Genomic DNA, 16,987 nt, shown 5'->3' with positions numbered 1-16,987 from the left:
ACCGTTCCAACGACGCCCGTTCCAAAAGCGCCAGAGGGGCCGCGGTGGTCAGCAGTCTTCATCCGCGACCAAAGGCCCGGGTCTGGGCCCTGAGGTGCTTCTTCCCCCTCATCCGTTACCCGCTCCGGTGGGGGGAAGCATTCAACATTACCTGGCAGAGTGGAGAAATATTACTCAAGACAAGTGGGTGCTGAATATTGTTTGCAATGGATACAGTCTTCGGTTCACCAGTCCGCCTCCAGCAATTCCACCGTTTGCCTCGCAGTTCCAGCTACGCGAGCTCCAGGCGGAGGCCGACACCCTGTTAAGAAAAAGAGCGATAGAAGACGTCCCTCTGTCTCAAAGGGGAAAGGGCCTTTACTCTCCCATCTTCCTGGTGAGGAAGAAAGACAAGAACAAGTTCAGGCCCATTCTGGATTTGCAACAAGCAAACAAGTGGATTTGCAGGGAAAAGTTTTGCATGCTGTCTTTGCACCAGATTTACCCTCCGCTGCAAAGGGGAGACTGGCTTTGCGCGATAGATCTGCAAGATGCGTTCTTCCATGTGGCCATTGCACGGAAACACCGGAAGTTCCTGCGGTTCCTCGTCGGCACCAATCACTATCAGTACACCGTACTACCGTTTGGACTGAAGTCTGCACCCAGGACGTTTTCGAAGTGCATGGCTGTGGTGGCAGCGCACCTGCGAAAGAACAAGGTGTTTGTCTACCCGTACTTGGACTACTGGTTGATCAAGGCCTCCACCTTCCAGGAAGCACAACTGCACTTCAACAGGATGGCTGTCCTGCTGAACCAGCTGGGGTTGCACATAAATATGTCCAAGTCTGTTCCGACCCCGGTCCAGTGCCTGCAGTACTTGGGAGCCTCCATCAATACGCTGTCAGCAAGCGTGTCTCCTTCAGAGGAGAGACGCTTATCACTCCTTCGGAAGGCTCAGGCTCTCATAGCTGCTCCATCTACAACAGCGAGGACAGTGTGTTCTCTACTGGGGTCGATGCTCTCTTGTATCTTCCTCACCCCACATGTGCGCCTGCACATGAGACCGTTGCAGGAATGCTTGGAGGATCAATGGGACCAGAAGAAAGGGTGCTGGGACGACAGGATCCAGTTGTCTCGTCATTCCCAACAGTCCCTGAGATGGTGGTGCTTGGCAGAGAATCTACTCAGGGGGGTTCCTTTCCACAAGGATATCCCGACTCAGATTATCATGACGGATGCGTCTCTCCAGGGCTGGGGAGCGCATTCGGAACATCTACAAATCCAGGGAACGTGGTCTCCAGCAGAGTCCACGTATCACATCAATTTCCTGGAACTCAGAGCCGTTCACTTGGCATTGAAGGCCTTTCATCCGTCCTTCTAGACCAGCTCCTTGCTTGTACAGACGAACAATACGACCACGATGTATTATCTCAACAAGCAGGGGGGCTCAAGATCGCGCACACTGTCACAGGAAGCGCATGCGATCTGGCATTGGCTGTTAGCCAGAGGACTGACGATAACGGCGACTCATCTGCCAGGTGTGCAGAATGTTCAGGCGGACGCCCTCAGCAGACTGCTTCAGGAAAACCACGAGTGGGTCATAAACAACGAGGTGCTCGGCGACGTCTTCGCCATGTGGGGCACTCCAGACGTGGATCTGTTCGCCACCGCCGAAAACAGAAAATGCCACGACTTCGCCTCGAGGTATTACCAGCCGGGGACTCTGGGGAACGCGTTATGGATCAGCTGGTCGAACAGCTTTCTGTACGCTTTTCCTCCCATTCCCCTGATTCCGGCGGTGCTCATCAAGCTGGCCCAATCGCAGATGATCCTCATTGCTCCGGAATGGCCCTGGCAGTGGTGGTTCACGGACCTGCTTCATCGGTCGATCCTACCTCATCGGCGGCTGCCGTGTCGGCCGGAGCTTCTCACGAAGTTCGGGGGGCATATGGTGCACCCCAGCCTCTCGTCGTTGAATTTGGCGGCATGGCTCCTGAGATAGTGCAATATGGCCACCTGAATCTTCCTGAGGATTGCATGGACATATTGAAGGAGGCTAAGAGGCCTTCCACTAGGACCTCTTATGCTTACAAATGGAAGAGATTCTGCATCTGGTGCATGTCTAAGAATTATGATCCGACGACCTGCAAGGAAGATGTCATCCTTCCATACCTTCTGCATTTAGCACAGTCTGGACTTAATTTCCATTCCATTAAAGTTCATCTGGCTGCGTTGACTGCTTACAGAAAATGCCCTTCGCAGACGTCCTTCTTCCAGATTCCTGTGATTAAGGATTTTTTGGAACGGTTGAAGAAGGTGTTCCCTCCTGTTTGGCTTCCTTCGCCTGCATGGGAACTGAATGTGGTGCTGTCCAGGCTGATGAAGGAACCTTTCGAGCCTATTCACAAGGCTTCACTGCAGCACCTGTCTTGGAAGGCGGCGTTCCTTGTGGCCATTACATCGGCCCGCAGGGTGAGTGAGATTCAGGAATTGTGTTGCCAGGAACCTTATACTGTGTTTAATGCTGCTAAGGTTTTTATGCGTACTCACCCCAAGTTCCTTCCCAAGGCGATTTCTGATTTTCATGTAAATTAATCAGGTTATAACTTTACCGACTTTTTTCCAGAATCCGTCCACTCCAGCGGAAAGGTCTCTTCAATCCCTGGATGTCAGAAGGGTGTTGAAATTCTATCTGGATAAAACCAAAGACATTTGCAGGTCCGACCAATTCTTTGTCAACTATGGGTCGGTTAGGACTGGCTGGCTACTTCGAAACAGTCCACCTCTAGGTGGATTGTGTCTTGTGTCCAGCTCTGTTATCAGAAAGCGAATAAGACCTTAGGGGGTAAGCCTAAGGCTCATTCACCAGGGGCAAAGCGGCTACAACAGCTTTGCTTCGTAATGTCCCCATTGCAGAGATCTGCAAGGCTGCCACTTGGAAGTCGGTCCATACCTTTGCTAAGCATTACTGTCTGGACTCTAATGCCAGGGCAGATGCTCAGGTTGGGCAGGCTTCATTGAGAAATCTGTTTGCACAGTAGTGGTGTTGCCTTATTTTTCTCCACCGCCAGATTGTTTTTTGAATGGGCTTGCCATTCTATTCCCTAGATTATGACTATACACAGAGATCCCCTACTACAGAAGGAGTAGTTTCTTACCTGTAACTCCAGTTCTGTAGTAGGGGTATCTCTGTTATAGTCATAAGCGCCCGCCTTCCTCCCTGGTGGAGAAAAGGATAAAATGATGAATGCTACAGGTCTAGCTGTATACACCTCCAAAAAGAACTGAAAGTGGAGGGAGTTGCTGTGAGAGGAAATTTTCCTTAAAGGCACGGTATCCCTTTTTAAGCCACATAATGGCAGCCTATGGGGGCTTGTTTGTCCTATCCTTCCTCTCTATCATTCTAAGGATTCGGTGAAGGGGGGGAGTGTTTTCCATGGTGAAACCTGGCAGACCGGTTTAAATGTGATATTGGTGAAATATCCTTTGCATTTCTAGTTGAAGTACTGGACAGTGTAGCCTTGTAGGTATAGGCTGCATTATCTGTCTTTAATTTTCTCTTAAGTGCCTATGCACTACTGCAAAGAAGACCGCTTAAGAGATTATTTTTGATTGCTCTGGGGTCCCCGCACATGAGCGGGACTATTCACTAGATTATGACTATAACAGAGATACCCCTACAACAGAACTGGAGTTACAGGTAAGAAACTACTCCTTACTGAGGATAAGGGCAGTATTTTAATGTAGTGATCCATTCATGGACTTGGCACGTTGTCAATATTGTGTGCCAAGTATTCATAGGTAAATGACATTGCCATTTACAATGCCAATAGCTCTAACTCAAACCGATGCACGACCGATTGCATTTACAATGCTTGTTAAATCTGAGAGTTGTTGACATGGTAGTGAAAAAATGATCATTTCCGAAGTATGCTTTATGTGCGCTGGAATAATAGGAGAAATAGTCCCTCTCTTGGTGCATTGTCCTCCGTATATCTTGTTTTTTTTAATCTGTGCAAACAAATTGCCCTTACTGTTGATTCGTGGTTTTGACAAAAAAGAGTAGCGCTCATCCTTTACTGGATTCCGCTTAATGGAATTCTCCTCCTGTCTCAACTCGATGAAAGGAACAACTGGCCTCTTTTAGAAAAGCTCTGAAAACCTGTTTATGTTGGATCTTGTTTAAACTTTAATTTTGAATCTCAATTTCCTAGCACTAAAACTCTGGCGTCCACTGAGCTTTATTAATATGTTTCATTAATTCATCCATTCATTCAAAATAAGCTTTGCGTTAGGTCAAGGTGGTGACTGTTAATATAGTGTATTTCAGATCATGCCATTGGGTTTTGCTATAAGTGCTAACCTTAGATGTGTATATACGTGTTGATATTTATTTTTAAAACAACTTAGCTTTACAATTTACTTGTCTCTGATATTCTTGTTCAACCTCTTCCTGGGCTTCACTGTTGCTGCTTCTTGAGTTGGCCTTCCTTCCTATGCACCCTCTTTCTGTTCATCTCTAAATGCTGCTCTTTGTCTTTTCTGGCGACCCATGGTCTCCTGCAGCCTGCAAGGGGTTGGCTTGCCGGAGCCTGCATCCCATCCATGCATTTTTGCTTATATTCCTGTGCCTTGTCTTCAAGGGAGATTCTGCCCCCTTGTTATCCCCTCAAACTTGCTTTGCACCCTGTGCACATTCTCATGAACCAAACCCTTCCTTTTTCTATCAAACCCTTCTTTGAGTGCTCTTCTCTCCCTCCCCAAGCCTTTCTCTTTAGCCGGATTGTACCAAAGCGATGCAGTGCGTTCCCCCTGACATCTCCTGCTCTCTACTCGTTCTAGTCTTTAAATCTGACTTGAGCCTTCCCTTTTTGCCATCACTGTACCACTTCCATCTCCTGCTGCAGAAGCGCTAGCTTCTGTATTTCATTTCACCTGTTGTAGTGTCTGCGCTCTTCTGTGTACCGTTTTGGTGACAACTCTATAAAAGTAGAGTAGTGAACTACAGTTCTCTTTATCTTCCTTGGCCCTGCAGGCTGTCACCTTGAACTGTGCTCATAGCTTCTGCTCCTATTGCATCAAGGAGTGGATTAAACGCAAGGTGGAGTGCCCCATTTGCAGGCAGGAGATCCTGACTCAGACGCGCTCCCTGGTGCTGGACAACTGCATCGAGAGGATGGTGGAGAACCTCAGCCATGAGATGAAGCAGCACCGCTTGGCCCTCATCAAGCAGCGCAAAGATGAGAAAGGTGGGGCCATGGTGTGTATCAGTGGAGGGTCTCTGCTGCCCTCGCGTGTCACTCTCAACCCACCCAGTACTGTCCATAGTTTAGATGTTTTTGTTATTTGTGAAATTGTTTCTTCCCTCTTCACCTCTGTACCACATGGAGCCAAGCCCTTCTTACTGCTGACTGAAGTTTCCTGCTCTTTACTCTCTTCTTCCCTGTCAGCCTCTGGAGTAAAAATTTCAAGAAAGCACAGCGGCGTTGGGCATGGGGATGTAGCTGGAAGATGTTAGCAGTGCATGAAGTGCAAATGTCTTTAGCGAATGTTTCAGTAATGGCTGTCCCCTGATCTATTCACCCAACAGTGATATTTACTCTGATGTGTTGTTACATGGGTCATGAATTACAAATGGCATTTTAGATCTGTTCACAACAACTATATAACAGGTATTCACAAATTATTTCTAAATATGATTGACTAATTGTATTGGTTAAATGCTTTTGTACTGGTTGATATAATATTATCCTACAGTATGTTCTAAGGAAAAAATGGGGGACTGTGTCCCTCTGTAAAAATCTCAGCTGCGAGTAGATGAACCACAAAATGAACATTTTGCTAAAACTTCTGCGTACCTACAGCTTGCTACCTGCTTCTTTCACAAATGATGTTTAGGGAAAGGTTTTAAGCTACTGGGGAGACCAACAAAAGGTAAGTTCTTACTTCAGTACTATCAACAGGTGTACAAAGGCGAAGTCCATTTCCAGACATTATCTCTTTAGAATGATCACCAATAATGTTTAGTGTACAAAAAGTGTTGGTGTCTCTAGAATTTCAGCATTTTATAAACACCATGCACATTTGTATTACTGTATGGCACTTAAACCAAGCAGTAACTGAGCCTCGTATTAACAGGTGTCCCCAGCGGCTGAAACAATGGTACTAATTTGATCGACATGACTATAGTAAACCATTTGTTAGCCCCATTGGAATTGAAACGAGTGAACTGCAAATCACAGATTGTCATCCAATGCTCTTTCTTTAGAATTCATAACTTTCAGTTGCTCTCCATCAGTGGAGAAAAAATTAGAGCACTTTTTGAAAACATGGATAAATAAAAATTGAAATTTTAACTCCTGCAATCCCGACGCCCCACCCCATCTCGACTCGACTTCCTGAACAATCTGTTTTGCTATATATATTTCTAATTAGTCACGCCTGTTTTTTGATGCAATGAGTTTTCCCTATTTTACTTTGGTTTCTTTTTTCTTGCTTTCAAGTGTTAATACTTTGAAGGCTTAGTTTTAGAACAGTGTTCATTTGTGATGATTTGATTATCTTTGAAGGCAGCCCCTAGCCTGAGTCTCTAGATAAAGAAGTGAATTGGTGTCAGAGTGATGTTCAGCTTTTCTTTTCTGCTTCTCGATGGCTAGCTCATTGATGGACAAAGCAATATTGAGGCACTAGTCGACAATGAGTTGCCCTTGGATATCAAGAAAGTTACCAATGTAGTGTAATCTCTGAGGAGGATTCACTTTCTCGTAGCCAAGGGAGCTCCAGTCTTAACCTCAGGACAAAAGCTCTGTGAGACAACTGGTTGTCCCTGCTGTGATTTTGGGGCTCTTTCTTAGAGTTCTCAACAAATAGAATCCTGAAAAGCAAGGAGAATTAGTGCATCTGTACTCTGTGGAGTTACGGCTTACGACCGAGATGCTGCCAACAGTAGAGGCTCATCTGGTTTGGTCTGGTATCTTCGTTACTCGGGGAATGAATAATGGGTAGAAGGACTGTATGATCTCAGAAAGATTGTTCAACAGCAGGTAAAGTGAATGTTGTGGGGAACTCTAGTGCACTCAGACAAAGTAATTGATTCAATCAGGTGCACTTTTTTTAAATCCTCACTGATTACACACACATACATGTTGTATTGAGGACTCATTATTGCACTATCTCCTCCTGCTTTATGTGAAAATTTCAGTGCAATACTTGCGCACCGAGTCTCTAATTTTGGCACATTTCGTATTGCATGATATAAAGGCTCACAGTGAGGCCATGCCCCCTTTCTCTATTGCATCTGTGCCAGAGGGAAAGTGGTGCTTGGGAGAGTGTTACAATTGTAAACAGACACCAACAATTCTTAATAATGATCATCTCTACGGTACAGCATAGGAGCTACCATGAAAGTCCTATAACATCCAACCAACGTTGTTCGGCCCAGGAAATTAAACTGGAAACTTTAGAGAAGTGAACTGTGTACTTTTGTGGATTAAAAGAGGTAACACTTTTTTCACAGAGAATTATACTACAGTCTAGCAGACCCTCTCCAACAGTCACAGCATTTGTCGGTGTGATGGTTGGACCAGCCTCACAACATATGATACTTATATGTTCTCCTCCTGTGCAGCCTTTCATTTCTATTTGACACCTTTGTTGGTTCCTTGGTGACCAAAAGCACAGAGTTCCTATAGTTTATGGAATTTGGAACTGTCTGTGTTTCAGTAATGCCTTGTGTGCCCTTGAAGTGCAACTTCTTGAAATGCTTGTGTGCACTTTAGTATGGGCCTTATGTGACTACGTCTATTGCGTGCCTCTCTGTAGTTTGGCTTACTTTTACAAAGGCTAAAATCGGAGTTTTACAGAAGATTTTAGATGAAACTTTTCAGTTGCAACTCTCCTTCAGACAGAGGCAGAAAGCAAATGCAAAGGATGCATATGGAGACTGAAGTCCTCAAGATTAAAAAAGGATTAGAAGAGGAAAGATTATATAAGCAATTCAGATTGTTTTTCTGTGTTCAAAGAAATCAGTGCAGGAAGGAAAATAAAATAAATATGTTGTGCTTAGATTTGCTTGTTTAAGGTTCTATACAGAACCCCATGTGTTGTCAAGGTGCTGGGATGTGGGGTGTCCTAAGAAGAGTCAGTTGGTGCCTCTCTTCTGTCAAGAGAGGAGCGGTGGCTCGTTGTTACCACGAATAAATACTGAAGACTAAGCTACTGTGTCCGGTGGGGCTAAATTGTGCTTGGGGACACAACACCATTTTTGGCGACGCGGATGGGATGGGGAGATCCGCATATGCATCGATCTGAGGAGTCTTAAAGAAATTTGGGTAGATTCCCATCCCCTTTATAAAATTGGTGACTTGTTAGAAGAATTGAGGGATGCACAATGGTTTTCCAAGATTGATTTAGCCTCTGCTTACCATCAGATCATGTTGGATGATGAGTCTCGTCACTATATAGCTTTCAATTCTCCTTTTGGTTCTTTTAAATTCTGCAGGATGCCTTTTGGTCTCGTGTCTGCGGGTTCCGTGTTCCAAAGGGTGATCCAGTCAGTACTCCAAGATGTGAAAGGGGTTGTCATAGTTCAAGATAACGTGCTTATTTTTCTAAACATTTAGAATAGCATGCTAAGACCTTGAGGACTGTGCTTGGTACTTTTGAGAAAAAAGGAATTGTTGTAAAGAAAAATAACTGTGAGTTCTGGAAGAGAGAGAGAAAATTTCTGGGACATCTTGTTTTGGCTGATGGTGTAAGTCCTAGGCCTGGTTTGGTAAGAGCAGTGGTCGAGTGTCCATGTCCTAAAAACAAGGATGAGTTACGCTCCTTTATGGGGTTGTGTGAGTTTTATTCCTGTTTTATTCCTGATTATGCTAGCAAAATGAAGGTACTTTCTAATATGTTATGGACGAACGTCACTTTTGTGTGGGATGTTAACGATCAAGAAACTTTTGAGTTGGTCACGTCAGAAATGGTCAATGCCAAAACGCTTAGAGCTTATGACCCGGCTGTTCCTTGCACCATCACAGTTGATGCTAGCAATTATGGTTTAGGGGCAGTTCTTACACAATCTTCAGGTGTGAGTGAAGTTACTATCAGCAATGCTTCTAGCGTACTGCGAGATCCAGAACTTAACTACTCTGTGATCGAAAAGGAGCTTTTGGTGTGTTTTGGGCGTGTTAAAAAATCAGAACTTTCATTTGGGGGAAGGAAATTTGTCATCCAAACTGATCATAAACCTCTTGTATACATTCTGGGAGGAGAACGTCTCAAATATGCCACACCTCATATTGCACAATTGACCACCAAACTTTTACAGTATGATTTTGTGGTAAAACATATTCCTGGTAAGCAAAATGTCAGAGCTGATATGCTATCAAGACTTCCTTTAAGTGAAGATGATGCTATGGACGTGGATGAGGACAAGGAGGACGGTTTCATTGCTTTTGTTGATGCAGTTGAAAATAAAGCTTGCCATGAGGTTGAATGGAAAGAGGCGGTGAGTGGAGATTTAATTCTCGCTAGAGAAAAAGAATATATTGTGAGAGGTTGGCCTAGAGAGAGGTGTGTGCCCCCTGAAATCCAGCCTTTTTAGAAAGTTGCTGAGGGGCTGTCCATCGAAGACTGCGTCATCGTGAGGGATGGTAGGTGTATTCCACCCATGAAAGTACGTATCAAGTTGGTTAATTGTGCATATGATTGCCATCTTGGAGCAACGATGACAAAAAGGCGTGTCAGACTGCACTATTGGTGGCCTTCTATGGACAAGGACATATAATTGAGGGTCAAGGAGTGTGTTGTCTGTAGTGGGGCAGGCAAAGGTTTAAAAGTTGTTACACCTCCTCTTCAGCCCATCTCTTTTTCCTACGAAGCCATGGCTTAAGGTGGGCATTGATTTGGTTGGTCCGTTCAATTTTCTTGGTGTGCAGTTATTTAATCAGGAAATGTCTGTGTTTTTGAATGAATCTGGTGTGAAACATTTAAGAAGTTCGGTTTGGCATCCTCAAACCAACGGTTTAGTTGAGAGGATGAACAGGGTTGTGGTGGAATGCATTAAGTGGGCAAAACATCATTGTTTTGATGTGGAGGGTGCTGTCAGATCCATGTTGTGGTTTTACCGCACAACGCCACACTCTCTCACAAAAGTTGCACCCTTTGTTTCACTAAAAGGTAGAGTACCCGCTTCTGCTCTTTATCCAGCTTGGCTTTTAAGAACAGTTTGTGACAAAGTTTTGTGTTGGGGAGATTATGTTGCTGTGCAATCTCGAGTCAAAGTTGCGCAGAAGATGATGTCTGACAGGTATAATCAAAAGAAGTCTGCCAAGACAGTCGATTTGTGTCATGGGGACATGGTTCGTATCAAAAACACAAATTTTGTATAAAAAAAAGAGGTATGTCCTTTGGTGAACCTGTCTGTGTCGAGAGAGTTTGTGGCGGTGCCGTTATGGTACGTGGTGGCCATTGGTGGAATTCAGGAAAAGTTGTGAAGGTTCATAATTGCAATGGCACCAGAGGTGATGATGTGTTGCCTTCTGGACTTACTAATGTTTCTGCAGGTAATTCTCCTCCTGGACCAGCCAATGTACCTTCAGGAAAAGCTTCTGAAACCAGTGTGACAAGTCCTGTGCCAAGGAGGTCTATTTGTGTTAGACGTGTTCCTTGGAAGTTACGATGATCTTCTCAAGAAATCTGATCTCATCTGCATAAATTGTTCAGTACTAGATACTTTATTTGTATCTCCATGTTTATGCATTTTGTCTAATCTGCATTAATGGTTCTTTACTAGATATTTTTCTTGTATTTCTATATTCACGCTTTTTTACTTTTCTTATTTTTGTTTTCTTTGCTTATTTATATTGTATGAGGAGTGGTGGCTGGTTGTTCCCACGAATAAATACTGAAGATTAAGCTACTGTGTCCTGTGGTGCTAAATTGTGCTTGGGGACACAACACCATGTCTGCGGGAGAGTGCCAGTGTAAAAGTGTACAAGGTAGTACACTGTCCGAGTTGGGATTAGTGGGGGCATGTGTTAAAAGAATACCGGAATTAAATTCCGATAAAACTGAAGTCCTAGTTTTCAATCAAAGTGGTCTTCCTCCTCCATCCCTTTGGTAGCTTGCTGTCCTTAACACTCCTCCTAATCCAACCTCTTCGGCAAGAAATCTGAACATCCTTTTTGATTCAAGTTAAGCGAATCTTGTCATTCTATTTGTTGATGTTGAAACCTTAAAGTTCCTTCATCTGGTTACTCAGGATATGAGAAAAACAGTAGTCCATGCGTTAGTCACTTCTTGCCTGGACTACTCGTTTACCTCGGTCTCCCGGTGTGTCAGATACACAGACTCCAGTGAGTCCAGAATGCAGCGGCGAGACTAACAAGCATTTACAATGCAATAGGTCTCGGGATAATTAAGTATGAGCTATCGGCATTGCTAAATATTGCAACACCAACTGCAACAAAAGTCTATAAATTGTAGGCCAAATTTTTTTTTATTTATTTTTGTAGCAATGGTGGCATGCTGCGCTTTAGATGAATATGTTTAAAAGTAAAGTGCGCCATACTGCAATTACTAAAATAGTTAATTGTGGATGCGTTAACAATTGATGTGCACTGATGGCTGGTTGTGTGTGTGTGTGTGTCTGTAGAAATTGTGCACTGATGGCTGGTAGTGTGTGTGCCTGGTGGAAGTGTGCACTGCTGGCTGGTGGTGTGTGTTCCTGTAGAAATTGTGCACTGATGGCTGGTAGTGTGTGTGCCTGTAGAAATTGTGCGCTGGTGGTGTGTGTGCCTGGTGGAAGTGTGCACTGCCGGCTGGTGGTGTGTGTGCCTGGTGGAGTGTGTGCCTGGTGGAAGTGTGCACTGCCGGCTGGTGGTGTGTGTGCCTGGTGAAAGCGTGCACTGCCGGCTGGTGGTGTGTGTGCCTGGTGAAAGCGTGCACTGACGTCTGGTGGTGTGTGCCTGGTGGAAGCGTGCACTGACATCTGGTGGTGTTTGTGCCTGGTGAAATCGTGCACTGACGGCTGGTGGTGTTTGTGCCTGGTGAAAGCATGCACTGACAACTGGTGGTGTGTATGTCTGGTGAAAGCGTGCAGTGATGGATAGTGGTGTGCGCCTGGTAAAAGTGTGCACTGACGGCTGGAGGGGTGTGCCTGCTGAAAACGTGCACCGCCTACAGCACTACTCAACCCCCAAAGCCTACATCACCACTCAATCCCCACCGGGTACAGCATCGCTCAACTCCCAACGCCTACAGCACCGCTCAACCCCCAACGCCTACATCACCACTCAATCCCCACTGCGTACAGCACCACTCAATCCCCACCGCATACAGCACCACTCAATCCCCACCGCATACAGCACCACTCAATCCCCACCACGTACTGCACCACTCAACCCGCAACGCCTACAGCACCACTCAACCCGCAACGCCTACAGCACCACTCAACCCGCAACGCCTACAGCACCACTCAACCCGCAACGCCTACAGCACCACTCAACCCGCAACGCCTACAGCACCACTCAACCCGCAACGCCTACAGCACCACTCAACCCGCAACGCCTACAGCACCACTCAACCCGCAACGCCTACAGCACCACTCAACCCGCAACGCCTACAGCACCACTCAACCCGCAACGCCTACAGCACCACTCAACCCGCAACGCCTACAGCACCACTCAACCCGCAATGCCTACAGCACCATTCACTCCTTACCGCGTAGAGCACCACTCAACCCGCAACGCCTACATCACCACTCAACCTGCAACGCCTACATCACCACTCAACCTGCAACACCTACATCACCACTCAATCCCCACCGCATACAGCACCCCCACCGCATACAGCACCACTCAACCCGCAACGCCTACAGCACCACTCAACCCGCAACGCCTACAGCACCACTCAACCCGCAACGCCTACAGCACCACTCAACCCGCAACGCCTACAGCACCACTCAACCCGCAACGCCTACAGCACCACTCAACCCGCAACGCCTACAGCACCACTCAACCCGCAACGCCTACAGCACCACTCAACCCGCAACGCCTACAGCACCACTCAACCCGCAACGCCTACAGCACCACTCAACCCGCAACGCCTACAGCACCACTCAACCCGCAACGCCTACAGCACCACTCAACCCGCAACGCCTACAGCACCACTCAACCCGCAACGCCTACAGCACCACTCAACCCGCAACGCCTACAGCACCACTCAACCCGCAACGCCTACAGCACCACTCAACCCGCAACGCCTACAGCACCACTCAACCCGCAACGCCTACAGCACCACTCAACCCGCAACGCCTACAGCACCACTCAACCCGCAACGCCTACAGCACCACTCAACCCGCAACGCCTACAGCACCACTCAACCCGCAACGCCTACAGCACCACTCAACCCGCAACGCCTACAGCACCACTCAACCCGCAACGCCTACAGCACCACTCAACCCGCAACGCCTACAGCACCACTCAACCCGCAACGCCTACAGCACCACTCAACCCGCAACGCCTACAGCACCACTCAACCCGCAACGCCTACAGCACCACTCAACCCGCAACGCCTACAGCACCACTCAACCCGCAACGCCTACAGCACCACTCAACCCGCAACGCCTACAGCACCACTCAACCCGCAATGCCTACAGCACCACTCACTCCTTACCGCGTAGAGCACCACTCAACCCGCAACGCCTACATCACCACTCAACCTGCAACGTCTACATCACCACTCAACCTGCAACACCTACATCACCACTCAATTCCCACCGCATACAGCACCACTCAATCCCCACCGCATACAGCACCACTCAACCTGCAACGCCTACAGCACCACTCAACCCGCAACGCCTACATCACTACTCAACCCACAACGCCTACATCACCACTCAACCCACAACGCCTACATCACCACTCTACCCACAATGCCTACAGCATCACTCAATCCCCACAGCGTACAGCACCACTCAACCAGCAACGCCTACATCCGCATATGTCAGGAAATGCGTGTAACAGACACCAATAGGCCAGGGGCGGAGCTATGCACCCGCCTCTGACCTATGGTATGCTCGCTTTAAAACACAAACACACGCAAAGGGCAATAGCAGACCGGAAAGGAAAAAACACACACACGAGCGTGTGGAATTTACAGGTTCATTTTCAAAACGCTTACAATAGGACTCTGACTGACTACCGCTAGGCCAAGACCTAAAAACTGCAAAAAAGAGGATAAATGAAAGGGAGAGGTGTTAGTGTCTGTGAGCGCAGGGAAGAGATAATGAGTTAACTGATAATGAACCTACAGGAAAGACACAGCTCTTAGGGAGGATACAGGAACGAGAGAGTCTTCAGTGTGTGGCAGCCACAATTAGAGACGGCTATCAGTGAGGACAGAAAAAGCCGTTAGAGTACAGAGTACTGAAAAAGGAGAGCTCTAAACGAGGACGCAGAGAAGTGAGGGAGGGTGTGGGGGCGATGGGTTTCCTGCAGGACGCAGAAAAGACAAAGCTGTCAATGTGGGCATAGCGGAAGAGACAGCTCTCTGTGAGGACACGAGAAAGAGACAGCTGATAGTGAAAGCATAAGAACACACGCCGCTGTCAGTGAGGGCAGCTGTCATTGACAGCTTAGGAAGGCAGCTCTCGCGGAGGGCTTAGGAAAAGACACCTACCAGCAAGTGACAACCTAGCAAAGAGCTAGCTTTCAGAGACGGCGTGAGAAAGAAAAGAGAAAAGAAACGGAAAGAGTTTAGTGCCAAAAAGTGCACAGTGACACCGGGGGGCTACCTGGGGCGCAGCGCATTAGCCGGGCTTAACATGGTTCTCCACTGCACCTGCCTCTTTGAAGCAGACCCGTAAAGTAGAAATTGGAAGACGTAAGCTGACATGGAAAGCTATCCCCATCCTTAGCAGGGAGGTGCTGGTCATGTGACCCAGCGTTGGAATTGATAGGCTTGCAGGCATGGGCCCTTCTGAGCGAGCCATCTCCGGGGAGGCAACAGTCTTGCCTCACTAAAAGCATGCACCCTCTCCCATGTGACCCGAGCTGGCCCTGCACCTCCCAGAAGACCCCCGATCCCGGCACCCCGTCACCCACCCACCCACCCACTGAGCTGCGCGCCCCTGAGGCTGGGCTTGGTGCTGCGCTGTAGGTGAGAGCGTTTTCAGGCGATATTTAACCACTGTGTCATTTATAGCAATGCAAATCTCCAGGCGTGTGTATTCATTGTAGAGCTCTGCGTCATCCGGCCTCTACATGTGCCATGTAAAATACAGGCATGTCAAAAACGGGTAAAATGTTGGGGGGTACCCACGCTGCACACTACCGCTAGTTAGAATATGCATAACATTTGCAGTAACGTGTGTGCGCCTTTATATAATATTTATTGGCCTCGTCGAGCAATGCAGAAAAATATTACGCTGCAAGTGCCAAAACCCTTCCTCCTTTCAGCCTTAACAAGCAGTTACGTTTAAGCAGCATTTCCAGCAGGACTTTTGCATATGAGAAATGCTCGGTTTGTAATTTGAATCCGGCCGCATTCCACGCTCAGTAACGGGACGAAAAAAAAAAAAAGCATGGCTGTTTATCAGCGCCGCGCGCCTCTCTGCAGACTCCCCCTGCATTTCAGAGAGGCGCACGTCGCGATCCGGTCTGCCATGCCATGCTGTGGAGACTAGACCTGGCCGCGCGCACAACGTTATCCTATGGGGAAACGCTGCGCGCGGCCAGGTCTTGTCTCACTTCGTCGTTCTCAGACTGCTGAGACGCCGACTATAGTTCTCTGGCGAGAATGCGCTTTCAGCGCGTTTCTAGCCGAGACCTAAAAAGGAGAGTCCGCCATCACATTTCCCCTCATTTGAGACACCTGCACTGGCTACAAGTTGTTCAGTACATTAAATTTAAAGCTCTGACACTGGCTTTCAGAGCCTCTCACAGTAAGGCCCCACGCTACTTGTCAATTACACTGTGTCCATATATTCTCAAAAAAGGATACCCTGATCCAACAATAGCGGATTCCTATGGATCTCTAAATTTCTAAAGTCACATCATGAAGACAGCTCCTTTACTGTTCTTACTGCTAAACTTTGGAACAGTTTCCCACCCAACTTGCTTTGGTCTGAGTCTTTGACAACGTTCAAAAAAACAATTTAAAATCTTTTTATCTGATAATGTTTAGCTGCTTGGTAACGGTTGATCTGTACTGTTTGCTTTAGCGCCGGGACGCTTCTGTTTGAAGCAGCTGTGCACTTTATCAAGTGTGAATTGATTGATTGAACTCCTCTGGTCTTCCATCCTAGCCCTGTTTAGAAGGAGAAAATGTAATCCAGCTTGGATTTAGATCATATTAAAAAGTATTTTTTCAGGTCCGGTTTTTTGCATTTTATTGTTTATTTCATGTTTTGTCTTTGTGTTCACCTTTTTTTTTTTTTGCAGTGATTTCCTTTGTATTTTTGTTTGTGCATGTTACAATAGATACTGCATTTAGTGATTTATATTAGTATATAAGGGTTTCCTTTCAATTGCTGTATTTTAATAATTTTACCATGCATTTGAATAAGTCATAAAGACGTTAGTTAAATGGGAAACGTTCAGAATCTTGCCTCTCACGGACGCAACACCTGCAATTCAAAACAGACTATTCCTGTGCTTCCATTACACTCTCTCTTTATATATTCTACTGCACAAACAATTCCCCAAGTCTGAGATTAGGACTACCCGCTTCAGTGCAGAGGAAAGCTTTTTGGGTTAAAGCCCACTTCTAAAGCTTTCTCTGATGCTCGAAATATGTATCTGCCAGGTTTTTCTGAGGGCATCCCAATTTTATGAGGGCTGCATTGACAATACACATTGATGTTCTAAACTCCCAATTGCTAGAAGGCAGGATAAAGCACAGTTTCCATATATAACATATATAGTTTCAGTTTCATATATAATTTGACGTTTGGGGTATTTGGTCAGGAAGCAAAGTACCAGTTGGAGACAATTTCTCCTGCTTATACATATTG

The 16,987-nt window shown here is 46.5% G+C and overlaps 1 protein-coding gene across 2 annotated transcripts in view; it reads left to right on the top strand.

Annotated features, from left to right (window-relative positions):
• RNF8 (ring finger protein 8) overlaps positions 1 to 16,987 on the top strand; it is a 181,466-nt gene that overhangs the window by 119,651 nt on the left and 44,828 nt on the right. For both annotated transcript variants that reach the window (XM_078647374.1, XM_078647375.1), the window contains exon 7: positions 5,015 to 5,228. In XM_078647374.1, coding sequence (XP_078503500.1) covers positions 5,015 to 5,228 — 214 coding nt within the window. The remainder of the gene's footprint in view (positions 1 to 5,014; positions 5,229 to 16,987) is intronic.

This window comes from Lissotriton helveticus, chromosome 6, assembly GCF_964261635.1.
Source record: "Lissotriton helveticus chromosome 6, aLisHel1.1, whole genome shotgun sequence".
Taxonomy (NCBI): domain Eukaryota; kingdom Metazoa; phylum Chordata; class Amphibia; order Caudata; family Salamandridae; genus Lissotriton; species Lissotriton helveticus.
This window is presented reverse-complemented; position numbering and strand designations above follow the sequence as displayed.